Source organism: Prunus persica, chromosome G1 (assembly GCF_000346465.2).
Source record: "Prunus persica cultivar Lovell chromosome G1, Prunus_persica_NCBIv2, whole genome shotgun sequence".
NCBI lineage: Eukaryota > Viridiplantae > Streptophyta > Magnoliopsida > Rosales > Rosaceae > Prunus > Prunus persica.
In genome coordinates, this window is record NC_034009.1 from 27240865 (window position 1) to 27267813 (window position 26949).

General features: G+C 36.1%; 3 protein-coding genes across 6 annotated transcripts; 2 read left to right on the forward strand and 1 right to left on the reverse strand.

The window, feature by feature from the left end:
• Nucleotides 8050-11664, reverse strand: LOC18790562 (transcription factor bHLH79). Its single transcript, XM_007223282.2, has 6 exons — nt 10427-11664; nt 9968-10165; nt 9734-9799; nt 9418-9486; nt 9241-9312; nt 8050-8602 (listed from the first exon to the last, which is right to left on the reverse strand). The coding sequence occupies exons 1-6, from the start codon at nt 10757-10759 to the stop codon at nt 8477-8479; spliced, it is 864 nt and encodes a 287-aa protein (XP_007223344.1). The 5' UTR covers nt 10760-11664; the 3' UTR covers nt 8050-8476.
• Nucleotides 15204-21304, forward strand: LOC18789786 (spindle pole body component 110). Of its 3 annotated transcripts, XR_002272139.1 has the most exons (14): nt 15204-15420; nt 15503-15547; nt 15628-15726; nt 15892-16002; nt 16082-16256; nt 16347-16403; nt 16709-16845; nt 16954-17013; nt 17112-17189; nt 17614-17687; nt 18115-18280; nt 18375-18458; nt 18647-18822; nt 21222-21304. XR_002272139.1 is itself a non-coding variant. In XM_007224046.2 (13 exons), the coding sequence occupies exons 1-12, from the start codon at nt 15226-15228 to the stop codon at nt 18449-18451; spliced, it is 1269 nt and encodes a 422-aa protein (XP_007224108.2). In that variant the 5' UTR covers nt 15204-15225; the 3' UTR covers nt 18452-18458; nt 18647-18996. The 3 variants fall into 3 exon arrangements, 2 of the variants coding, with proteins under 2 accessions (XP_007224108.2, XP_020422034.1); XM_007224046.2 differs by lacking the exon at nt 21222-21304 and having other exon boundaries at nt 18115-18296; nt 18396-18458; nt 18647-18996; XM_020566445.1 differs by lacking the exon at nt 21222-21304 and having other exon boundaries at nt 18647-18996.
• LOC18790517 lies at nt 22608-26932 on the forward strand. 2 transcript variants are annotated; one of them, XM_007223018.2, is made up of 9 exons: nt 22608-23103; nt 23626-23706; nt 23806-24300; nt 24788-24923; nt 25221-25383; nt 25937-26065; nt 26221-26415; nt 26519-26641; nt 26749-26932. In XM_007223018.2, the coding sequence occupies exons 1-9, from the start codon at nt 22890-22892 to the stop codon at nt 26854-26856; spliced, it is 1644 nt and encodes a 547-aa protein (XP_007223080.1). In that variant the 5' UTR covers nt 22608-22889; the 3' UTR covers nt 26857-26932. The 2 variants fall into 2 exon arrangements, with proteins under 2 accessions (XP_007223080.1, XP_007223079.1); XM_007223017.2 differs by having other exon boundaries at nt 22609-23103; nt 23617-23706.

The window sequence follows — 26949 nt, forward strand, 5'->3', positions numbered from 1 at the left end:
AAATTATAATATCATATTTCAGATAAGATTTTCACCCTCTAAAATTGTGTCACATGTCCCATGTCAAATAAGATTTTCATATATTTTTAATAAATTATAATCTCAAATTTCAGATAAGATTTTCACCCTCTAAAATTATGTCACGTGTCATCTCTATCTTATGAATCCCTTTATAAAACTACACTATCAACTCATACCTCTCACACCATCTCTTCTCTATTCCTTCATTTCTCCATGAATTTTGCTCTACATATGAGAGAACTTCATCTCATTGCCCGAGACAGGGCAATGACTAACGATTACCCAAGACTGACACAACGCAATATCTTCATAAGTTGTCCACGCGCCTCCGGCTTCGACAGAAGATGCCATTTGTTTTTTGATATAAATGGAGAGTAGTAGAAAAATATGAGTGGAGAGTAAAAAATATTGGAAGGAGAAGAGTTTGTATGAAGAATTGGTGTGGAAAGTGAATAATGTGAGTGGAGAGTAAAAAATATTGGGAGGAGAAGAAATTGTATGAAGATTTTGGTGTGGAAAGTGAATAAAATTATTAGGTATTTATATGGAAAAAATCTATAATTTTTTGGTATTTTTTTTAAAAAAAATTCAGAATTTTTTCAAATTTTTTTGCAATTTTTTTAGCCACGGTAAAAAAAATTTGAATTCCCGCTCGCTGACATCACCGCCCTCAGGCTGAAGCCTAGGCGAAACCTGCTCTTGGGCTTGCTCGGGGGGCCTCCTGCCTGGTTTGCATGCAGCGCTGGAGCTGCTCTAAGGCGTATTTCAAACTTTAATACCTTTTATAATTAAAGATTTAATGCATTTTATGGATAAGGCCCATTTGATAATTATTTCAATTTTAGTTTTCATTTTTCATTTTTCATTTTTCATTTTTCATTTTTTGTGCTAGAGTATAAAGGAAAATGAGAGTGAAAATAGGTGTGAGGATGAGATTTGAGAAGATGATGAGAAGGAAGGATGGGAGGGGGAAGTAACAAAAGTGAAAACAATTTCAAATATATTCCAGTTTTCAATTTTGCTACCCCTCCCTCATATCCTCCTCTCTCATCTCCACTTTTATTCTCACTTTCATTCTTCCTCTTTTTCCTCTATACTCTAGCACAAAAAGTGAAAATTAAAAACTTAAATTGAAATTATTTCAAACGGATACTTTAAATAGTCTTCAGTTTGATTTCAAAAACCGATTTTCCAAGTCCAAGTCCAATGTCCTCCTTTCTCCTCAAATTTGTGTCTCAAAATATCATGCAGGCACAAGAACATAATCAATTTCCCTAAGGATGTTTTTCATAGATCTTTTGAAATTTGACTTGTATGGTTTACAAATCTCATGTGGATTTTTTGTTGTAACTTTGTTCTTGTTTCAAAAAAGAAAAAAAATTATTGCTTATAAACATTTACAATGTTATCTGTCCAAAAAAGCCCAACCCATTGAGGAAGCTCCACAAAGGTCTACATCCAGGGATGAGATGAGACCAAGGTCAATATGGAATTGCATGAAGCGAATGCGTCATTTTCACTTATTTAGGGTAGTTTCAGCTTAATAATAAATCAATGTTAAAACAGAGTTTACACAAGAGGTGAGCATTTGAAATATAGAACAAGTAGCATTCTTTTTGCAAGAAGGCTACTCATTTTCCAGAGGTTATGTTTGAGTATTTATAAGGAGAAGAATGTATAGCTTGCTATAGAGGATATATCAAGTTAAAACGTTCAATTTTCCAACACACATACAAATGGAGAGATGATGTTTAGTAACTTGTACATAATCATGTACATAACTCAAAAGAAATACTTTGTAAGCACATGTTTAATCCATGGCAATGCCAAAATAAAATACAAAAGACTGAATATGCACTTTTGATATCCATCAATGCCAAATAGTTTATACCCAAAAATAAAGTAGACAATAAAATACCAAACAGACAATTTCTACCCAAAAACATATGTGTTCACCAAGACACAACAAAACATAAAAACAAAACAGAGATTTTCAATATCTCCATGGCTGAAAATTTGCCAATAATGCTTTTCTCTTAGCTGGAGACTTAAACCTAACTTTTCTTTATAGGGAAGCTTGTAAAGGCTAAGACGAATTTGGTTCTTGAGACTAGGAGGCTAATTCAATCACAGAAGCTTGAGATGCATGCTCAAACTGAGAAGCTTGATAGGCTTGTTGAAACTGAGATGCTTGAAAGGCTTGTTGAAACTGAGATGCTTGAGATAGTTGATCTGGTTGGTGAGATGGTTGAGCTGGTTGGTGAGAAGATTGAGGAGCTTGGTTAGACTAAGAAGATGTTTGGTGATGATTGGTCCTTTTTTTAGCCTTTGATATGATCTGAAAATTGTGACAGAGTTAGATTAACAAGATTGCTTTTGGATCAATATCTACAAATGAAGAGTTTCATAATGTTACTTAAATAAAAAAAAACCCAACTTAATGGTTGTTTTTGCCTTGATTGTGTAGAAGATGATGCTTGTTTCTGCCTTGATTGTCTTGTAATTCTTTGAGTTGATGTGTTGCCTTGAGGGGCTGTCTTCTTTTGCCTTTGTGATGGTATCTGGCCAACAAACATCACATATGAATCCATATCAGAATGCCAAATATACAGAACTTTTAAAATCAAATGCTTTGAATATACCTGGCTGCTACTCCCTGCTTCATTTACCCTTAGACATTTCCTCTTATTATGGCTAGGTTGATTACATATAAAACACTTGGTTTTCAAATTATACCTTGGCAAGTGTTTAGCTTTAGGATTAGAGCTTGGAGATGGTTCAGTGGTTGAGTTTTCCCTGGTTTTCTTTGGCCTCCCTGGTTGCTTATAATACTTAGGTGGCAGCAAAGTTGGGAAATTTGTTTTTGCCCACAAGTCTTGGGTTGCCATTGGATGAACCATGGGTTTGTAAGCTTTCATGAACACCTCTTTTTTGTAATAATCATATACATACATGAACAACTTATGTTTCTCAAATCAACTATCACCTGAGTGCCTCCAAAACACTTAACCTCATATTTGCTCTCCCTAGCAAGCCTTGGAATGCACCAGGCTCACTGCTTCTTAAGCTTATCAAGAATTGCAAAAAACTCTTGGCCCACATCATGAGCCCATTTCTCCATAGCTTCTCTTTTACTTGCCATCAACAACATGATGTAATACCTGATCCTCTCAAGCATTGTTATAATAGGCTTGTCTCTAGCATCAAGGATAGACCTGTTGAATGCCTCACACATGTTATTCAAGAGAATGTCATACTTTGAGTGTGTTCTGAAATGAGATCTACACCACTGCATTGGATCAAGCCTTGCCAACCAATCAAAAGCTGGTCTTGACAAATTTTGGAGCTTTTTCATCTCTACTTGAAAACAATGTATAGTTGTACTTCTTGCAGCAGCCTCCATATATTGTTTCATAACTAATCCTCTATGGCCAGCAAGTATAAAATTGGCATGTAAATGTTTAAAGCAATGTCTATGCTCAGAGTTTGGGAACATGTCACCCACTACATCAATTAACCTATTTTGTCTATCTATAATGAACACATACTCATTTCTATTTTCAATGCCGAGATCAACAGCTAAGAGTTCCAAAAACTAACTCCAAGTTGCATAATTCCCAGCCTCTGCCACTGTATAAGCTATTGGATACATGTCGTTGTTAGGATCAACACCAACAACAAAGAGTAATTGCCCAGGGTGTTGCCCTTTGATGTGACAAGCATCCAAACCAACAACTGGCCTCAAAGCATTAATAAACCCTTTCTTTGTAGCTGCGAAACATATATAAATCCTTTCAAATATGGATTTGTCACCCTCCAAATTGGATTTAATATTTACAGCAGTTCCCACATTTGTTCTTTTTAGTTCCTCAACATAATCCCAAAAAGACTCAAAATGTTTTGTGTAAGTCCTCTCACTTACAGCAGTTGCCTTTTGCCTTGCTCTGTATATCTGTGATTTTGAAGCTATGACACATAGATCTTCATTCAAAATTTCCTTAAAAGCTCCTATAACCTTATCTTTATCATTCTTGGAGAACTTAATCTTCCTTCTGTTGAATACTGAATAGTTTTTCACTGCTTTCCTAAATACATAGACACTGGAAAATCTTAGACCAAGCTTAAAAATTCGGATACTCAAATCTGTGTCAGGCCTTCAAAATTGGGCAATTTCCTCTTCTTCTTTTTTTCTTTTTTTTTCTCATAGGCATATCAACCTCATCACATGAGCTACTATCCAAGCTGTTAACATCACTTATAGCCATATCATCTAATTTCTCTCATTCATATGCAGTTGGAACAATATCTGGAGCATTGTGGTCAACATAGTTGTCAAATGCTTTATCATCCTTCTCCAGCAAGCATTGTTCATCTTCACTTTGCTCATAAGCACTGTCATAAAATTCAGGGTTTTCCCCATGTTCTTCACTGTCTTCACTCTCATTTTAAGCCCTTTTGTCATTCTCACCCTCTTCATATATAGTCTCATCCTCACATTTATACCGTCAAGAACAGTACCTTCATCACCCTCCTCCTCCACATTTATACTCTCAAGAACAGTACCTTCATCACCCTCCTCAGCCACATTTATACCCTCAGGAAAAGTACCTTCATCACCCTTGTCCTTCACATCAATAGCAATGTCATCACCCCCATCCTCCACATTTATAGCCTCATCAACAACAATACCATCATCCTCATCCTCCTCATACATACCCTCATAACCAGATTGTTCATCACTCTCACCTTTATGTTCAAATTCAACAGTTAGGTTTCTTGCAATAGAACCCCTCTCCTCCAAGCCACTGCAGATTCATCCACATTAATAACAGTGGGGTGTTCCAAGTAAATTACAATCACTCTTTCAAAGCTGGGAGGCACCAAATGACACCAATCAAATAGCTGAGCATCACTATCTATACACACTTTTTTACCATTTTGTATCCCTATCACAACCACTTGGTCATGGTAGCAAAGTTCTTTTACATACACATATATCGCTAACAAATTTACGTAGTCCAGAAGACACCAGTCCAAATAATCAACAGACCCCCCAACATAAAACCACCACCAAGGTCTAAAGTATCGAGAATTTCGGAAATATCGATGGTCCAAAAACACGGATATATTGATGGAAATATCAATATTGATAAAAATTGAATAAAAATCACAAAAATTGTGAGAAAAACTTAAAAAAATTTATTATAACTTTAGAGGATGTTTATTTAGTCAATTGTCTATTATTTTATCACAAAAAATTGGAATAAAATGCATGGCATGGTGGGTTTGAGTGATTTAAGTTGATTGTGTAGCAACCTGATAAACACTATGTCTTTAGAAAATATGTAGTAATTAGTGAAAGAAAATTAAATACATCAGTTATAATAATTTACTACAATATATTACATATGATAAGATATATGAGCTTGGAAAAAAAAAAACAAAAATAAAATATATGAGTAACTTAGTACCATATAGAAAGAATTCGTTAAAACTTAGTATCACATATAATGAACAATATTAAAACTCAATAGTGAATAATAATACAACTTCATAATATATAACCAAAAACAAAAAAATACAACTCCATAATAAAATAATAAATAACATTAAACATATGCCTAAATTTATCATTAGGAATTTTTTTTTAATGAAAATTTATCCTAGATAATATTAGCTTGCAGAAATTTTAAAGACCATATAAATATTACAGGTCGTAGCTTTATTAACAAACTTGTCTGCAACATGTTGGATAAGGCTCAGTAGGAGGATTAGAGAGAGAGGGGTTCGAGTCCCCTTGTGCGCAAAACCGCCATTTCTCAACAAATTTCATTTATTTTTCAGTTTCATATCACGATATTATCGATAATATCGCCATATAATGCCCAAATAAAGCATGAACGAGTAGGAAATTATCGCCTCCGACATTATCTTGGACTACACTCTATAAATCTCTTGCTTTCGTCAATTCCATTTCAAAAGCAAAGGGCCACTTACCGTACTCGGGTTGAGAACCTACTTTCTCTCTCGACACTGTCATTGTCCTTTTCAATCTCTCCTATATTTGCGCAATGCCAAGATGTCGATTCTTCTTATTTGACTCTTCTGCAATATTCACTTCTTCTCAAATTTTTGAATCTTTTTCTCTCTCTTCGATTATACACTCCAAACCCTAATCCCCAAATTATTTCGACTGAGAAGGTTCTTCTTTTGCCATAATCTACGATCTCAGTCACTTAGATTTGGATTTTCAATACCTGTGGGATTCACTATGCCATGTAGGATGCTGAGTATGCTCAGTAATTGGCCACCGTGAGTGCTTTTATCATATTGACCCTGCTACGTCAGCATTTTTGACGGTCTTTTGAATGGCATTAACGGTGGGGTAAAGTGGAACACAAAACCACAGTCAAGGGGATTAAGTGGGACATTTTAACTTTGAGGGATTAAGTAAGATTTGACCGAAATTTCAGGGGTACTACAGTAAATAAGCCTAGTTTTTATTTCATTTAAGGCTAGCAACCTTCTCTTTTTGATATTCTTCCTTTCCCTCATGACCTATGTTATTTTATTTACACTTAAAATAATGTCAATAATACATCAAACAACCTGCCTTTTGTTTTCCATATTTACCCTTATTTGATGTATGTTTAGTTTAATTCATTCAATTTTTTTTAACAACTTTCTCTCTTCGAATAATCACAGACTTGCCGCCCCAAATCCAACCCTCCCTCTCATCATTTTGAGAGAGCCAGACATTCATCCCCGTAATGACATGACATCTCCCACCCAAAAAAAAAAATATAAAAATCATTTTGTTTATTTCTCATATTAAAATTTGCAACTATAAGGTGAGATTTTTAAATTTGGGATGGGTTGTTGTTGTTGTTGGTGCTTGGTGATGGTCCTCAAACCCAAATTTAGTATAATGGCCAATGCTTGCCATGGCCTTGAGGGTGTTCTTACCGTAGCAAAAACTTGCTGGGGCTTGGTTTTGTTTGAAGAGAGATTGAGGGAAGAGAGAAAAGAGGGTGAGAGAAGAGCGAGAGTATGGGGAGGTGGTGAGGAGAAGGTGGGGTGGGGATGGGTGGCACTAAGGAGATGGTGGGGAAGATGGAGGTGCTGGGCTTTGGGGAAGAAGGTGGGGACGACTTGAGATAGGTTTTTTATTTTGATTTTTTAAAATATTTAATAAATAATATAATAATTTTTTACTAAGTATTAAGAAAGCTGTAAAAAAAAATTAATAAATTAAAGTAAAGTCAATACATCAAATAATGGTAAATATGGAAAACAAAAGTTAGGTTGTTTGATGTTTAAATGATATTGTTTTAAGTGTAAAGAAAATGACACATGTCATGAGGAAAAAGGAGAAGGTTGCTAACATTCCCTTTCATTTTTTGTGCTAAGAGAAAAAGATGAGAGTGAAAATGGGTGTGAGGATGAGATTTGAGAAGATGATGAGAAGGGAGGAGTAACAAAAGTGAAAACAAAAACTTAAAGTGAAACAATTTCAAATATATTTCAGTTTTCAATTTTGTTACTCCTCCCTCACATCCTCCTCTCTCATCTTCCCTCTTAATTCCAACTCCACTTTCATTCTCACTTCTATTCTCCCTCTTTTTCCTCTATACTCTAGCACAAAAAGTGAAAACTAAAAACTAAAATCTAAAATTGAAATGATTTCAAACGGGAGCTTTAAATAGTCTTCAGTTTGATTTCAAAAATTGATTTTCCAAGTCCAAGTCCAATGTCCTCCTTTCCCCCCAAATTTGTGTCTCAAAATATCATGCAGGCACAAGAACATAATCAATTTTCCTAAGGATGTTTGCATAGATATTTTGAAATTTGACTTGTATGGTTTACAAATCCCATGTGGATCTTTTGTTGTAACGTTGTTCTTGTTTCAAAAAAGAAAAAAAAAATTATTGCTTATAAACATTTGGGAAGCTCCACAAAGGCCCGCATCCAGGGATGAGATGAGACCAAAGTAAATATGGATTTGAAGAAAGCAAGGGCGTCATTTTCACTTATTTAAGGTAATTTCAGCTTTAATAATAAATCAATGTTAAAACAGAGTTTACACAAGAGGTGAGCATCTGAAATGTAGAACAAGCAGCATTCTTTTTGCAAGAAGGCTACTCATTTTCCGGAGGTTATGTTTAGGGGTTTATAAGGAGAAGAATGTGTAGCCTGCTATAGAGGATATATCAAGTTCAAAAGTTCAATTTTCCACAACACAGACAAATGGAGAGATGATGTTTAGTAACTTTAACTAAGTTTGAGCAGCCTTTCCCTAGACAGCCAAAACCACAACTCCATGCTCTGATGTAGGATATGAGAAGGAGATCTTCCTTGATTTAACATAATGCGGTATACTTTTTTAACAGATAATGAAGGAGGAGGAAGCATTTGTCTTGATGCTTTTATTCCTGGTCGAAGAGGACGTTCTAGGCTATGTTCTTTCAAAACCACCACCAACCTGCATGTGCAACCACTCTGGTGAAGACCCCCGACTATACTCCCTTGGAGGTTGCGTACCAAATGCCATTGCAGAGGTATCGAATGTTTGTTGACCGAACTGCAACGATAAATTGATCTGTTACTAGAATGATAGTTCATAAAATAGAGGAATGAATCACCTCCCACATATTTTTTTGCTTGACCTAACATAAACTTTACCTATAACTAAGACTCTAACTGGACACCGTTGTCTATCCACACATGTTAGAATTATAACTTCCTATATTGATCGACACCCGGAGAGGAAAGGAGGGATGCATTATTTTGAACAAGGTTATATGAAGATAATGGATCTGTGGTCCAACAATGTTGACAGACCTTATCAAAACATATAAATCTGGGTTTTCCCTCATTAAAATGGACAACGATGGATAACAACATAGATGGAGAATCTCACATACAGTAAAGAGGTACTCGGGGAAATTTGGTTGTCCTCTTGCTCTGGTTTTACTTTACCAATTTCCACAGAAGACTAAACATTGAAAATTGATGACATGTGCATGTTTAGATTGATGACTTGCGTTATCTGGAAAAAGAGTTTCAACCATGATATGCGCAATAATACAATGGCATATGGGAAAAAGTTGCAACTAGCAAACAAAATGGCACTACCTATTATGATGCATTCCAATAGAGAAAAACGTGAGGGCAGGGCAATTCCAAGCTCTAACAAGGATACAGAATGTACGGACTTACATCTTTAGAAGGAAACACCTCAATTCCGGGGTTCATTCTTGTATTGACTGCTTCAAGCTTCATTGACAGGAACTGCAGCATCCCCGTACATCGATAAGGCTCGATTGTAAGATTACATGTGGGAAAAATTCATAGTAAAAAATGACGGACGGTAATGAATTGGAAAAATATTCATACCTCCACCTGACGCTGTAGTGATTGGATGTAATTAATTATCTCATCAAGGACCAAGGCTTTCCCAATAACCTGAATTAGATAACTTGCGTTAATCAGCAGTTTTCTTCTATTTTAAGCAAAGGCTGAAACTAAACAAAATACGATCGATGCAGCATGTTTAGTTCTGATGTCTAACTGGGTTGCAGACTAAGAGAAAAAATTATAAATTAAAACAAAAAATAAGAAAATTTTCTTGCCAACTATTTCTAACACATTTTCATGCAATTAGGTGTTGACTAGTAGATGAAATTTATTTTTAAGGACGGCCATACCATACCTTATTACAACCAGGGACCAGATCTTGGAGAATTTTCATCCTCTCACTTATCTTTTCTCTTCTGGCCTGTCAACCACAAAGTTCCAATCAGTATCTCTCATTTAATAGCTCAACATAGCAGATACAATTTCCATTGCTTAAAATTCAATACATCTGCATTATGATTATCACTTATAAAAAAACAAATTAAATTAAAAACATCACAGCTTGTTTAAGAGAATTGAAGTAAATTACTCTTTCTGCAAGGCTGTGGCTATCAGTAGCTTGACCCCTTCTAGCTCGCACATGGATATAGTCCTGCTTAGGTGGATCAGGGGGCTGAGTACTTTGTTCCACCGGCTTCCCTGAACTGGTTTCTGCTTCGGCTTTCGACTCACAGGTCTCATCTCTACTTCTTGCTGCTGTTTTAAGCCTTTTCCCATCGCAATCACTCTGCCAGAAAAGAAAAAAAAATTGGAACAAAACATATACATATATAATTAAGAAATAGTTCAATTAAAGAAACAGCCTTGCTCCAATCACAAATATATAGATTTAGAAATTTTCAAGAAGTTTACGTAGCAAACAGTAAATAGCACATTTATACGTCAAGTTAATACAAATCAACGAACACAAACAATAGTAACCAAATCATAATTAGCAGCAAGCTAAACAGAGTTTAAGCAATTGAATTATATTGAATGAAGGACGTACCCCGCCAATATGGCCACTGCTTTTGGGGGACTCGTCCTCTGCATCGAGCCTTTTCCTCGCGGCACCGCCACCGTGGCTGCCTCTGACGTCCAAGCTCATCGGATTCGGATCACTACCGGCCAAGACGTCCCGAATCGCACCCGAAACGTCCCCAAACTGCGCGAAACTCTGAGCGAAGTTCGGCCTCCGCAGCCCCAGCGCACCTCCTCCTCCAGAATCCCCACCGCTCGCGCCCCCGCCGTTCATCGGGAACTGCCAGATCTCCGAGAGATTAAACGACGTCGCATTGGCATTCGAGAAGGAGCACTCGTTGACGAGCGTAGGCGGATCCATTTTCACACTCCGATCCGATTCAAGTTCGGGTTTGGATTTCAATTGGAGTTGGAATAAATGTTTGCATTCGCCGGATTCAAATATTAAGTTAAATCTTAGCCGCGAAGGGGAAAGAGAGCGTTTTTGATTAAGTAGTAGCTTCGGAAAAGAAGATGAGAGAAAGTGAGAGCATTTAAGCTAGAAATGGATAGCAAGAGGTAGAGAGAGAGAAGCTCTGCGTGATCTCCTTGGACAGTGGAGGTTGGTGCGCACTGTGCCTACTGCGTACTGGTGAGTTTTCCCTTTAGTTTTCTCTTTCTTTCTCTTTCCTTCAATTTTCACAACACACACTACTTTCATAGACAGCGACCTCGGGAGTTGCGAAACCAAGTCACTTCCAGCGAGAGCTTTTCTCGGAGCCTCCAGCGTTTCACTGTCCCTTTCTTTTCATGCCCTCTCCCTGCCTTCTCTCTCACTCTTCTTCCACTCTTATGTAAAACCTCTGCCTCGCTTCTCCACCGTCGGATCTAAATACAAGTACAGTCAACCGCATTGACGGTGGGGGACGAGACGTTTTTTTTTTTTTTTTTCCTGTTATGAAAGAAGATGGGGTCGCGCTCACGTTTTCTTAAAGTACAAATTCAAAGTACTCTCTTCTCGTTTCCCATCTCGGGTCACGATATTTTGGTTATCTGAGTTAGATTAAATTGGGCTTTTGTGTAGGTTTGATTAAGGTAGCTTATGATTTCCTAAAAGGTGGGTTAGTGGGTTCGCAATAATTTAATCATTGTTATGATTATGATGTGTGTTATGGGTCTAATTATTATTTAAGATTTGACTAAGCATGGTTTTAGATTTGATGTGTGTTAGGGGATGAATGGGACCATTTTTGGAAGCTTGGCCCACCCCTACCTATCATGATCATTGTTACCCAAAAGGGAAATGTTGCTCTTTTATTTTTCTGAAATTAGATGTCCCAATCCCAAACCAACGAATCACATTAAATTGTAGTTAATTAAGTTGGAGGAAATTAGGAAGCCTCAATATTATTATTTTTTGGTTAAAAGAAAAGGTGGCATGAGTGTCACTTCTTTTAGCCGAGCACGGGTTAAGGGAAAGTTCTTCCCAAGAGGTTCGTTACATATGCGGATGATCGAACTCGGGACCTCATTGAAGAGCCTGATTACATTCGCTCAACATGTGTGACCTAATCCGTTCAATTTTCCACTAAACCAAACCCACTTGAGTAAAGCCTCAATATTTTTCATTCATTGCTGTTCTGATCATCTCATTGCATTTGAATTTCTATTCCGAAAATAACTTTCACAAAGAATCATTACCCTTCAAAAGCTTGTAGGAAAAAGAATCCGTAAGAGCGATTTTGGCACTCACCAAACTCCATTTTGGTAAACTCCACGTGCAAATAAGGATGTATGCACGAAATATTGGGCATTGCCTTTTGGGTAAAATAAGATTCTCATTTCATGCGCATTTCTCTACAGCTTAGTAAGTTCCTTGTCTGTTGCACAAGTGCGCAGGACCACTTGTCAGCAGTACTTCCCTTCAAATGACTAAATTTGAGAAATTCTTCGGTGTAACTGAATGCTACGTGTTATTATTAATTCACTTATCTTTAACAGCTAGCATATGTGGTTCAGTACTGCAAAAATTAAAAGGCAAAGGCTCTGGCATTGGCCTGACGGTGACCTAGTTTGGTATATGCAATTCTCATTTGTTAAAAATGAAGAGTGATGGATGGATATGACGAATATGCCAAACCTTTGCCCCTTTCTAATATCAATTGTGGTTAGGCATACATACTCGCAGGAAAGGATATGTTGCTCTTTCTCTAGATAAACACTTGCACAAATTCAACACGTGCAGTTCATCTATTTTGTCACGTGTGCTGATTGTGATACTGGTCTCTGCTTTGTCGTCTTTGGGATTGATATCCGATATGCGATAGATATGGATACCAGCAAAGTAAGGGAAAAGCTTGATATCGTATAAGATGATGATGATATATTCAATCGGTAATAGACTTATAACTTAAATAGTTAAGAGTAGTAACCTTAATGTGTTCAAATCATCTCTTCCAATATCACTTATGTAAAAAAAATATGTAGATATGCTCCATCGTTGTCGTTTAAGGCATGTGGATATGGCAGATTGCGCTGTGGTATCATCATGATGTTAAAGAGCACGTGCTAAATTCTAAGAATTACTGTTACATGAAGGAATTAATTCAATCCAGCATCGCATGGCATGTGGAAAGTTACTATAAATGGTAATGTAAATGCCGTCCATTGAGTTTTGTTTTAACTAGGAGTCTACCAGCTCCCCCCTGCCATTTTATGCCAGATGCTTGTACTCTGAAATTTCTGCCGACTTTTTTTTTCTCTTTGGGTGGATATATATCAGTTGTATGCAGTAAGTACTAAGTCGTGGGTGGATGTGCCACACCATATGATGATGTGATAAAGGGGTAAAAGAGCTTTGCTCCATACGCGTTTAGTCGACTTTCAACACTTTGTAAGATCCGCACTAACTAACAACTTTTGGCAGATGATTATTAATTAAATCAACATTTAGAAAATAATCGTTCATGCACATATAAACGACTCTTAATTATTAAGTCAAAATATATTTATGAACCGCGCAAGTTTAATTGTCCTTAGTATATATGAGAAAACAATCGTTTATACATATATATATATATATAAAACCGCGCATGCAATTGTTCTTAACATATGAACAATCGTTCATGCACATATATGGGCTTGGAAAATTGAGAGTCATTGTGAGAAAACATTCCATACATCATAAAATTATTATAAATCCCACATATGCAAAAGATTTGGATCACTGGCGAATGAAGAGCTTTCAGATACTTAATGGTACCTACTATGAGCAGAGCCAGCCTCGATGATTAAATGTTTGATAACTGTAGATGTCAGAGCAGTTTATGGATTATGCATAAATATTGTCTTTTCAATGTAATGTGATATGCTAGATGAGATGGATCGGTCCCTGCTTAGTGGTTGATAAGTGGTTTAGTTGATTCAATGCTGAGTTAAGTAGTTGTGACACATATATATATATATCCTTATTTTACTTACCATAAAACAATATTCTAAAGTCTTTTATTTTGAGTGATCATAAATTATAAGGAGTTTGTAACATCCATATTACAATGAATTTATAATTCAATTGGTTAAAGGTATTTATTTATGCATTTGATGTTTTTTATTCGAATATCATCTCTTTTAATATCGCATGTATGCACGGAAGAGAGGAAAAAAAAGAAGAAGAACGTCCATACATATGCAGAATTGCGAACTGCTAAACACAGCGTGTGCTTAGCTGCACAACATTAATATTTTGGACTTTTACCAGATAAAAAGAAAATGGGGTCGAGATTTTGACCATATAAATGAAGCCCAATGAAAAGTTGAGTGGCCCTGACACCTGGCTTCCTGGAACACATTGTCCACCCCCACTCTCTCACTCTCTCATATGGACCCTCATAAACTAATAATTCAAGGGTTCTTGATCCAATTGGCATGCTTTATCCATCAACTCAAAAACATGCATCTAGATTCTCATCAATTATTATAACTATTTTTGAATGAAAAGCTGTAAATCCTGCTTATTTGGAAGATAAAAGCAAAGAGCAAGAGCAATGCCAGACAGCCTAACTGGACAAGCAGGTGGGGAACATATGTGATAAGCTTTTGAATTCTTCTCGCGATGGTTTCATCATCTTTGTGACCCATTTGGGCACCCATATTTTCAACACAAATGTCAGTGTCCAGTACATTCTGTATGGAGTTAGCTTAGCGGCCTGCACACTGCAAAACACTAGTCAATCCATCGGTCAACGGTAAGAGAAATTGGCTTAACATGCCATTAAAAAGAAAAAAAAAACAAGAGACCTAATAATTTTATGATATCATAAAATTTCAGTACGTAGCCAATCAGCCAAGCATCTCAAAAGGGAAAATGTCATAATTATTGATGTTATTGAAGGCTACCCGATATTGAAGTATCAAGTAATATCAACAACTGGTTATCTGTATGTTACCAGTTGGTAGGCCATATGGCGCTTCAAACGCGAATAAAGATCATTTCATCACCAACGAATGTCACGCATGAGCAGGACTCATACATAATAACACAAGGCCCCCAAAATTATTATTTTGTAAATAACATAATGGTTTAATAAATCTTTCAACAACAAAAAAGGGTTTTTTAAGAAGGAAAAACAAAATTCCAACCAAAAAACAAATAGAGGTATCAAAAATATTATAATCATCGCAAAAGGCTTATATCTCAAATGATTAAATAATTCAAAACAGTTATCACTAAATCCAAGCTCCTGTATTCAAATTTCCCCGGCCCTAATATCAATTGTGTAAAATAAAAAATTAGCATAACTCCATATTTCAGTGGCGGGAAAGTGTAATGCGAATTAGCGGGGGCATTCGATGAAAATTTCAATCGGGCAGAGGCAGAGACCGAAAATTAAATTCCTCAAAACTAAAAAGTGGCATGCAGTGCGCAAACAATTACAATTTACACAGGTAGATATGGAACATTTTGGAGAGAAAATGGAGTTGCTTAAATTCTCCAAATTCAAGCTCCAGCTTCGAACGCTCATCACCGAAGTCCGAGAACTCAGAGTAAGAATTATCATCGTCTTCAACACCACTCTCTCTCTCTCTCTCTCTCTCTGATCGGTTTTTGGTGAATACACATTTCCAGGAAAAGGAACGCTCTGCCACCGAGCAACTTCGTCTTCTTATTCAGGTTAAATTTGAAAATCAACTTAAACTCTTTCTTTCTAATTGCATTTTACTTCTTCGTATCAATGAAGTGTTTGGAAACAGAAACAAAAGCAAACCGAGGAAGAATACGGGAGGAAATTACAGGAAGCGCAGGCTGAATTAGCTTCCTCCAATGAGCTGCGCCAAAAACTCGAAAGAGAGGTTCGTCAAATTACGTAAAAATGTTTGCTGCTGAAGTGTTTGTCGAAATGCTTGTTAGAGATCATAGTCAATGTTATTTTAATTGAGCTGTTCTTCCCCACACACCCCCCCCCCCCTTTTTTAATCCTTTTCTCCAATTGTTTTTGTGAATGCTTGTTCTTTCAGGCAAGGTACCTTCAGAATGACAATTCTATGCTCGAGAACAAGCAAAAAGAGTTGAAAGGAACGATACAAAGCCTACTCCAGTCGAGGGACACATTCGTTAATGCTTATGAGGTTCGTGTTTGTGTGCCAATTAGTAGAGCCTGACTGTGTTAACCGACACATTACTCATTGGCATCATATTCGTGTACAGGAATCCACTTGTGAAATGAAACGCTCAATTCAGTGCAGAGATAGAAAGCTTTCTGTCCTATCTGAGAAGATTAAATATCATCTATTGCTATTTGATTCAATAGAAAAGGAGGCAATGTCTGTAAAGAAAGTTGTGGATAACGTGCAACGTATCGTGAGTGAAAAAGAGGAAGTAGGCAAGCAGCTCTTTGAATTCTTAATGTATACTTATATTGAATTTGAAGCTGCAGTTTCAGATTCCTTCTAACTTGCTGCTTTGTTAACAGTAGCTGGCTTAAAGAGCAAATTGGATACTGTTTCCACATTTGAGAAAGTATTTATAGGTAACTCCAAGTTCTTATTCACCTGCATTTAACTTATAGTTATCTAAGTACAAACCTTGTTGATTATTTGGGCCAGGTAGTGAAACTTGTGAGTCATGTCCAAGGAATTAACTTAACTTGGGGCTGTCCAAATAATAATAAAAAAAAATTTGGTGTAACTGTTATGCCAGAATTCAACCATTCTGTACCATTGTATATCAACTATGGATGTTGCAAATTAAGTTATTCTATTGTTCAAACAGAAGTTGTTGGATGTAATACTTGATACCATCAATAATTTATTGGACATGAACTATGTTATGCAGAAAGGATCTGTGACCTCGAAAGCAAACTGAATAATTATGAAGGTGAGACTCGGAGAAAGGATAGAGTCATCTCAGAACTAGAAGCACTGATGGAGGCAGCAAAAATTTGCAATAACAGCCATACACAAATAGAAGAGATATCCACACCAGCATTTAAGATTCGTTTGTTTGATTGATTCCTAAAGTATAACCTATTCTTTTAGCTTAATGTTTATCATCAACGCCTTCTCTTAATTTACCCTTACCTTCAGAAAATTATATCATCAAAGGATGTTGTCATACAGAATTTGATGTCAGAAAAACAGGTTTAAATTTCAGATTTTTTCATTATTTATTTTCAGCTTAGATCTTAAATACATCTACTGTTGAATTCTAAACTCTACTTGAAATATTCCATGATCAGGCATTGCATTTTGAAGTTGGGAGTTTGGGGATTATCTTAAGGAAGATTCAAGACACTGTTAGAAGTATGAATGAAGAGGTAGAGAACGTTTGAGTTTGATTTAAACATATGAGTTTTTGCTTCAAAACTTTACCCGGGACCATAATCAAGTTTAATTATAGACAGATACTGTATGGATGGTACCTATATATGGACTTAAGACGTCGACCATTGCCTTGTCTAGAGATTAGGTATAACCTGCCATTCTGTCACCTGACTAATTTATATACAAAATTGTTTTCTTGAGAATAATTGTCCTTAAGCAATTCTATTGAATCCCACATTTCTAATTGGTAATTCTAATTAATCAATGTCATATGTGATATTTGGTGCGACTTCTTAAGTTTTTTGTTTTTCTCTGTTGTAATGCATCTAGAACCTTCCCTCAGTATTTTCTCGATGGATCTCTACCGAAGAAACTCATTGCTTCCTTTGTGGGAAATGTCTGTAATTTATATGCCAGGATAAAGGGGTAATTTCCTCAATGCTGGAACGCCAAGGAGGATGCAATATGATTTTGACGAAAGAAGATAATAGGTAGAAATAACATTGTTATCATCCATTCATGAGTTGTATAGCCGTTTCCAGATTTAAACTTACCAACCTGTTTCAATATGAGCTGTAATGTGATAACAGTAGAAAGACATCTTTTTCTCCCCATTTAAGATCTATATAGTCAACTGCGTTAATTAGGTGATTGTAAATCAAAGGTATTGTGTCCTATACAAATCAATATATTGGAATGCAATATTGGCATTCCTGTTAAATCTCCCAGCAGGCATGCTTGCATCTTGCTTGTCATGCTTTCTTTAGAAAACAGGAAATTGTATAAACTGTTCTGTGATTGGAGAAATATGTTCTTATTGGAGATAATAAACAAATACCATAATGCAACATAGGTAGTCGTTTTGCTTTTGCTAGGTCTCGCTGTTATATTTTAAGGACATTGTTATTGTCCTTTCAGGATTGAAGATGCAGTCAACAACAATGCAGAAAAGTCGCAAGAAAAGGCTTATGGGACAGGCGTTGGAGGAAATACAAGTTTTTCTTGTTCACCTATTTCTCAAAAGTACAAGTCAGCTGGCAACGACTTGCAAGAGAACAATAACTTTGACTCCTGTGTGTCAGAGGCAAGTGAATTTACAGGTTGTAAATTGAGAAACACTCTACTTGGTTATTCTATATAGTATGTGTTCTTTTCCTTATTCAACAATGCACTGGCAGTTTAACTGTTCTTCCCCACAGTCGGCTTCCTCAAAACCTCAATCAGGAGCTACTCTTCCAAGTGCCTCCGTAAATGATAGAAAGGTATGAGGTTTTGTCACCTTGTGTCACATTAGCTGCTTTAATGAAGTCAGGCTGAAATGTTTTTTCTCAACGATACACGCGATGATTTAGTAAAATTTAGAATTAATTATTTTGATGCATTAGAAAAGAGCTCAAACTAGTTTGATTGACTTGTTCAGCTTCCCTAACGTAAAATTTTCAATATTCAGGATAATTGCACAACATCAATGCATATAGATTCAGAGTGCTCAACAACCCAAGATTAAGCCTCAAATAATCCAAATTAGGTTCGTGGACAGTACCCATCACATCATTTTCATCATGGGAAGCATAACTGCATAAGTAGGAGGATGCAAAGACGCTGGGAGTTGGCATCAGAAATTAGGTAAATTCTATAGCTGTCTTAAAATAGTAGATATTGTGGATGTAGAACAGGTTGGGCTATGGTGACTTGAGCCCACCCTGTAGTTTTATTTTATTCTTTTGGTGGGCTGACCTTACAATGCTAGGTGCGTTTTTTTGAAGAATCTCTGGTGTTGAAAGCTTCAATTTTTTTAACTCAGTTTCTATTATCTCAGGCTGACCTCAGCTGAGCTAAGCTAAACCTTTCGATACAATTCTAATCGAAATGCTCTATGAGGTTATATTTTGAATCTAGTTGTCTAGTGGCCATTGTTACAAAATGTCAACCAAGTGACTCAGTGAGTACGAAGTTCATTAGAGAAACTGAAGTTTACCAGAATTTTATAGGAGAATCAAATCAAGCATCTACTCAGACAATCTTTCTTTTATTAGAGGAGGCTCTCTAGTCTCTACCTAAATGTCGAAAACTGAATTAAAGAAAGAAAAATTAGATAAATAAATGTGATCACGTGCGCATTTCAGACAAATTTAATAGGCGTCACACATATAAGATAAATTAAATTAAGAAAATACTTTCCTCATTTCACATAAGTAGTAATTCCTATATTTATGTTAATGACAATATATGTGTGTAGAAATTTTTCTTTTTATATTTTTGTTGAATTCTTTTTGCACATGAAGTAGGCAAACAATATTCATTAAATTAAGAACATTAGGAAGGAGGATTGTGCGTGCGTGGTTGGTTTGTGAAGTGTGATGATTTCTGGATCGGTGTTTGTTAATGGGCATACATACAGAAAGTTAAAACCTAGATCCGTGTTAAGTTGGCGTGCAGCTTTACCCGGACGGCACGTGAGTCAACTGCTGCTTCCCAGATGACATTTAATGATTCCCTAATTCGAGAAATGCCCATGACAAGTAGTCAACTTGGTTTAATGATTTTGCCCATTCTTTAACTTTTAACTTGTTTTGGTGATCCATGACCATGAATCTTGAATTCTCTTTTCTCATCTGTTTGGGCTATATTTTGAAAAGTTAATCCCAGGAGGGATATAGAAGCTGGAGAGAAACAAAAAATTTAGGCTTCTTTCTGCTTACCCACCAAAAACTTTGGAGTAACGGCCACTCCAATAAATTTCCAAAGAAAGATGGACTTTGGTTTCCAATTAGAAGAAAAACTTCGTTAATTGCATTAGCTGCCCTAGCCTCTAGGTATAGTGCAAAAGAAGTAATGGTGGATTGGGTTTGTTAAGTTAAAGGTAGACCAGGCATTAAACAAAGAGTTAGAGGAATCTGAATCAGAATTAACAATGGCAGACAATGCTAAGCCCAAGACCATAAATGAAGATGCTAAAGATTCTTTTAGCTATCCCCCTTGTATTAGGAATATCACTTTCTTCTCTTTTTCTGGATTTTTTTTTTCTCACAAGAATTGCTTTACTTCTCTCGATGTCGGAAGAGATCATGAGTTCAAATCTCCTCTTCATTAACTAAAAAAACAAGGATTAACTCACTAAGTATCAGGGCCGCCCTTGGATAGTGCAAGTGGGCCCCGAAAATATTTACATAAAAAAAAATCTTCAATATATATACCCTCACACTTTCACCTCCAATCCACATCAAAAGGAAAGAAAAAGTTAATCATCATCATCATCATCATCATTCATCAATCTTTCTTTGGCTCTTTTGTTCAATCATTTGAGAATTTTTGTTTTTATTTCAAATTCAGGAATTTCAACACCAAAACATGAATATCCTATTTCCTAAATTCATAGACCACTCAAAATTTGTGCTATTATTGATGATGAATTTTAGTTATATAAAAATAATTGTTTTATGATATTAAGTTATGAAAAATTATTATTTTTATTATTTTCATATTAAATTATGTGAGAGTCTCAATTTAAGTTTCATACAGGGTCCTCAAGATCTCAGAACCGGCCATGCTACTTATTAGGTGCGCCTTCAACACTAATTAGGCCGTGAAACCACAATTCAATGTAATTAAAAGTGTTTACTTATATACATGAGGTCTTATAAAATTAAGAATTTAATAAATTTGTTAGAAATAAACGGGGTTGTTTTGAACAAACTTTAGTCAGCTATTAACAAACAAAACATATTTACACTCATTACAAACTTTAAGTTTTTCATAATTTGTTCCACTACGAGGTTCAAGAAATATGGAACACTCATTTTAAAGGTGTAGTAATTGAAATAGTTGTGGCAGCAGCATTCACACAGGACGTGCAATGCAATCCCCATCAAAGGCCCCATTTCAATTTCTTGTTCCATACATAATTTGGTGATAGCTGTTGCTATCCGTGTCAGGCACGAACGCTTCCTTACGGAAGTTTTCGTGTTGAATGTTTGATGTTTGTATTCATTAATTGATTGCTGTTCAAAATTTTGGATTTACAGCTGCAACATGGGGTCCCTGCCAAGTCACGTACAGTGTCCACCACAAAATAATGTAAAATACTTTTGGTACATCCAACATTTCTAGTTGTATCTCATATTTTTAGTCATGTTTTTTTGGATTATAGGGATTCAAGAGATTTGTGGTCACTTATTATTGGATGTAAATTCAACGGTTCACACTCTTGCACTTATTTTAAAAAACTTTTTTGAACCATTGAATTTATATTCAACGGTGAATGACCACAAATCTTTTAGACTCCTGTAATTCAAAAGATCAAAACTGCTCATATTTTATGATTTAATCTAAAGTTGATATTTGTTTTCACAAAGCAAAGATGCCATAATGATTCATTGGTTGTGGACGGTGGGAATATGAAGATGAAAATAAATTTTTGAGTCTGAAGTACATCTTGATAATAAATTTATGTCGTGGTTAATAAAATTTATGATAATAAATTTTTTTATTCAATTTAATATTTGACTATGTGTCATTTTCACTTAATATCAAGTCGCATTTGATACAATATAGAAAATTAGTCTTTTCTTTTGTGTACGCACAACACAAATATAAAGATCAAAACTGTAGAAGTGAGGGCTTTATAAAATGGAAAATACTCGTCCCCTTTTTGGAAAGTAAGAAATTCTTATTTTTTGTTAATTACAGTTTAAAATGTGTGTAGAGATTTATTATTTTATAAATTATTTTTGTATATGTGTCAATGATTTGCACGAAATAGAAATGCCTCTTTATCCTTGTAAAATTGGAAATAGCGTGGGTTGTATTTATTTGTTTTTTATTTTTAAAATATCTAAAGTATTACAGTTTTGTTCTTTGTATCTGTGTTGTGCGTACGCAAAAAAATATCTGTAGTATCAAAAGCAAATCAATTTGGGTAGGTGAGAATGAGTGGACAAAACAAAAGCGTTGAGATCTTTAAAATGGATTTCCCCTTCCCCTCCTATCCTCCTATGATCCTATCCACCACTACCAAAAAATTGTTCTTCTTTTTGTTTGTTTCTCTTTTATTTATTTATTTAAGCTTTTATTTTTTACTTAATTATTAAAACAAATAATAATATATTTTAATAATTTCAACTGAAGAAGTAATAGAAGCCGACCTTATTGTAATTGTCGAAGAAGAAACTGTGAGGCCATGGCAATTCGTGGACTGACCCAGAGATGGAAAGAACATACGACACAACGTACACCATGAAACTTGTACAATGAACAACGTAAGCTAAACGCCAACAATAACATCAAACGTTCCCGTGTTAAGGGATTACCAAATTGCGCCACGTGGCAAAATGATTGTCTTTATGTGGGCCCCATCTTCTTCAACCTCCCCCACCCCACCCCCACTATGACCAGCCGCTATTAACTCATGTCATGAGATGCCTTTGGGCTTGTTTGGCCTTGGCTGCCACACCACACCATAACTGCCGTCACTGCCTTTGTTTCTTTTATTTGACTGCAATAAAAGCTTTCTTCTTAAGCTTTGGTTTCACAAAAGAAAAGAACAAAATAAAAAACAGAAAACAAAAAAAAACAATAACAGAGCAACAACCAACAAACGGTAGCTCCCTTCACCTCTCTCTCTAACTATAATTATGTTATGGTGACGGTATTTGTTGATCTCTGAGTGAGAGAGAAAGAGAGAGAGGGGGGGCATGGGGTCGTGTGTGTCAACGCCGGACCGGTGCGTTGGAGGGAGATTGGGTTCGTCCAAGAAGAAGAAGAGCCGGAAGAGGAGAAGAGATGGGGTGAAAAGATGGGCTAAACAGTCTCCGGGTCGGGCCGCCCGGTTGCCTGAGGGATCACCGGACAGGTTTGATGGGTCTGCTCCTCCTGATCGCTCCACCTTCAACAACCCCACTTTCCAAGGTTCATTTTCTTTAATCTCTCTCTAGAATGGGATGCAAATTTTGAAATTTTGATTTAGTTTATCTTTCGGAATTCAGTTCTGGGATTCTCTTCTTTGGTTGAATTGTTTGTTGGTTGGTTTTATTTATTGGAATTTGAGCTTTCCAGAGACAGAATGCTAGTTTTAATTTTCCTTGTAAGACCAATTGATCAATTTAAGCTATGTTCCTGTTTTCTGGAAAAGGTTCAGTCTTCAAGAGGATCCTTCAGTTCTTTCTGGTGACTAACAAGCTGACCACCCTCCCAATTGGAGGCTTTTGAAATCATCCTCGGAGCTAGTTGATAGACAACAAGAAGAAATTGCTTATGTTGTCTTTGTCTTTTATTACAAATGGCATGTTGGAATACAATCTCTCTGACAAACTAGTCAGGCTTTGGCGGCATTTTCTTATCAAACGTTTTTATCCTCAAATTGCATGCTACTGTAATTTTTTCTTACGGCCATAGCCCCTGATTTTTATTAAAATGTGATAGCTTCCACAGAAAGTATCGAAGAGGCGTGGTTTGATCCAGTTGCAATATTTGAATCGGACTGCGATGAAGATTTCCAAAGTGCTCCAGATGGTAAGTTTTTGAAATTTCAGTCACATGTGCATTCTTTTTCTTGTTCTGATTTATTAGATGTCTTTATACTTGAATTATTGAAACTCTTATTATTTGCAGAGATGCCATCTTTAAACGGCTTTGACCATGTATCTGTATCTAGTAATTCGTCTGTGAAAGATGCCAATTGTGGAGAGTATAATGACAATGGCCTCCATACCTCTTCTACTGATCGAATGCATAAACCAGGGGATCTTTCAACAGAAAATTCTGCAAGCAACTCTGTCACTGTGGTTTCTCAAAGGAGCAATGTACAGATCATGAATGTTAATGACGTTGATACCCAAACTAAATTTAATGATCATTCAGTAATTGAAGCAAATGAACCTGTGTTCCTTGATGAAATCTCCTCTTCTGTGGATGAAACCTCTGCCAAAGAGGAAGGAATACTGGATAATTGTGGGATTCTTCCAAGCACCTGTCTGCCTTGTCTTGCGTCAACCGTTCCCTCAGTTGAAAAGAGAAGGTCGCTAATTTCTAGTCCACCGAGTGCAAGGAAAAAGGCTGCCTTAAAACTTCCCTTCAAATGGAAAGAGCAAGCTAATGCAACTTTATGTAAGAACCAGAACTATCTTTAAGTGTATTAATATTCCACATGCACACAGTAGAAACAAATAGGATAAAAAAAATTTGTCATCATTATTATCTCGAGTATGCATTTTCTTTAGTCTTTAGCCGCAGTCTTGTTATTCATCAAGTAGTTATCCTTACGCTGGTTTTTATTCCTTTAATCAAATCACTTGCACCCATGGGACTCTCAGTGTTTGGTTCTTTTCAAATTTAATATTAAATTGTCATCCACAGTGAATTTTCTCTTAGTACCTGCTTAAGTAATGTTGATCCGTGACATATCTTCTACCATCTCTCCTAGACCTAGTTCTTTCCTCAATTGGTTTGTTGATATTTACTTGTTAAAAGAAATGGTCATAATATTTTATGGTAGTTCTTAGTGTCCATGCATTGTAAGCATCTTGACTCTTTTGTCTAGTATAAACATTTCCTATTGTAATTCCTTTCTTTTTCCTTTTATGTTCAATTCCAGTTTCCTCAAAGAAGCTTCTGCAAAGACCAATAGCAGGTTCTCAAGTTCCTTTTTGCCCTATAGAAAAGAAAATGTTTGATTCTTGGTCACATATTGAGCCAAATACTTTCAAAGTTCGGGGACCGAATTATTTTAGGTAAGATTCTCAGAGGAAAGTGTTCAATTGGTTTACACACTCGTCCATGTATATATGTACATTCATATAGCATATCAGACATTTCATATTCTGCGCATACATTCAGACACTATTCTTTTTATGTTAGAATAGTCTAATGAAAAAATATCAGTTGTAATATTAGTGATTGTAAATGGGCATCCATTAACATATAAAAAATTCTCTGTCATTCAAAAATTGAGATTCACTTATGTAGATCTATTGTTCCAGAACTATTTTTCCACTAGACCATTGTAATTTGATCTTCTTTTATTGCAGGGACAAGAAGAAGGAATTTGCTCCCAGCTATGCTGCATATTATCCATTTGGTCTTGACGTATTTTTATCTCAGCGAAAAATAGATCATATAGCTCGCTTTGTGGAACTCCCTATTGTTAATTCATCTGGAGATCTTCCTGCCATTCTTGTTGTAAATGTACAGGTATTTCTCTCTCTCCCCCACCCCCTCCCTCTCTCCCTTTCTTCCTCTCTCTGTATGAATGCATATTTGTCCATTTTATATTAGCCAGAGAATAATGGTTTTCAAGCTCCTAAGACAACTTAAAATTCAAAAATAAAATAAATAGGATATTTTAAATACTCCCTAAATTGCCCAGAAGCTGTAACAACTGAGGAGTTATACCCTGCCACCTATCACATTTATTTACGACACACGATTCCAAATTTAAAGCTCTCCCACTCTACCACACCATTCACCACTTAAACAAAGGCCCAGGGCCGTGTAAATCTATCTTGCTTGTAAACGTTGCCCCCTTTTTTTTTTCTTCGTATGATCGTTTTGTTTCAAATTTAAGTGTTAAAGTTTCGGGTGGTGGAATCATTTGTGATTGAATCTGAATTCAAGAGTTAAGTGGTTGGGGTAGTCAGTCTAGATACGTTGTGGTAAGTAAATTAAATGTAAATGGAATTGCTTTCTAGAAGTGTGTAAAACTTATTCAATTATTCTAATACTGCCCTTTTCATGAATTCTACAGGTGCCATTGTATCCTGCTGCAATTTTTCAGGGTGAGACTGATGGAGAAGGAATGAATTTTGTTTTGTACTTTAAGCTTTCTGATATATACTCCAAGGAACTTCCATCAAATTTTCAAGAAAATATCAGAGTAAGATGGAGCCTTTTGAAGTTTGCATTGCAGCCTCATTTCATACTGAACCTTTTTGTATATATCATTTTCATCAGTGATGATGACGGGGCAGTCATCCTAGAATGATGCATAATACTTTTATTAATTCATGTCTGTGCCTTTTTTCACACCAGAGGTTAATTGGCGATGAAGTTGAAAAGGTCAAAGGTTTTCCTGTGGATACAATTGCACCCTTTAGAGAAAGGTTGAAAATATTGGGACGTGTTGTGAATGTGGAAGATCTTCACTTGAGTGCACCGGAGCGGAAGCTTATGCAGGCTTACAATGAAAAACCAGTTCTTTCACGTCCTCAACATGAGTTTTACTTGGTGAGTGTGTTTGTATTGCTTAATTTTTTTTGCCCCATTCTTCCAAATTCGTCTTTGGACTAACAGATTCTGTTTTCTTTTTCTAATGAATACCTGAATTCAGGGAGAAAACTACCTGGAGATTGATTTGGATATGCACAGATTTAGTTATATCTCTAGGAAGGGGTTTGAAGCATTCTTGGATAGGCTAAAGCTCTGCATCTTGGATGTTGGCCTCACAATTCAGGTGAGTTTGTCCAACAAGTTAAATTCAGTTGTATAATTCACTTTGTGTTTTTCATGCTGGCTTTTTGAACTTGTTCATCTATATCTCACATTTGCATTTTAAAACAGGGGAACAAGCCCGAAGAGTTGCCCGAGCAGATCTTATGTTGTATACGATTGAATGGAATTGACTACATGAACTACCACCAACTGGGGTTGACCCAAGATCCCCTTTGACCCCTGTAAGTGTTGGGACAATGTAAATCTTAAAATCAATCATTAATACAGCAAAAATTCAAGAGGTTTCATCTTTTGTGTGGTTGTAGACTC

Coding starts and splice junctions, on each gene's coding strand:
- LOC18790562 (XM_007223282.2), bottom strand. CDS start 10,759: ATGGATCCGCCTACGCTCGTCAACGAGTGCTCCTTCTCGAATGCCAAT. Junction 10,166..10,426: donor GCAGTGGCCATATTGGCGGG/GTACGTCCTTCA, acceptor CTTTTCTGGCAG/AGTGATTGCGATGGGAAAAG. Junction 9,487..9,733: donor TGGTCCCTGGTTGTAATAAG/GTATGGTATGGC, acceptor TATCTAATTCAG/GTTATTGGGAAAGCCTTGGT.
- LOC18789786 (XM_020566445.1), top strand. CDS start 15,226: ATGAAAATTTCAATCGGGCAGAGGCAGAGACCGAAAATTAAATTCCTC. Junction 15,421..15,502: donor CCGAAGTCCGAGAACTCAGA/GTAAGAATTATC, acceptor ACACATTTCCAG/GAAAAGGAACGCTCTGCCAC. Junction 15,548..15,627: donor AACTTCGTCTTCTTATTCAG/GTTAAATTTGAA, acceptor GTTTGGAAACAG/AAACAAAAGCAAACCGAGGA.
- LOC18790517 (XM_007223017.2), top strand. CDS start 22,890: ATGGGGTCGTGTGTGTCAACGCCGGACCGGTGCGTTGGAGGGAGATTG. Junction 26,066..26,220: donor ATTTTCAAGAAAATATCAGA/GTAAGATGGAGC, acceptor TTTTCACACCAG/AGGTTAATTGGCGATGAAGT. Junction 26,642..26,748: donor ATGTTGGCCTCACAATTCAG/GTGAGTTTGTCC, acceptor ATTTTAAAACAG/GGGAACAAGCCCGAAGAGTT.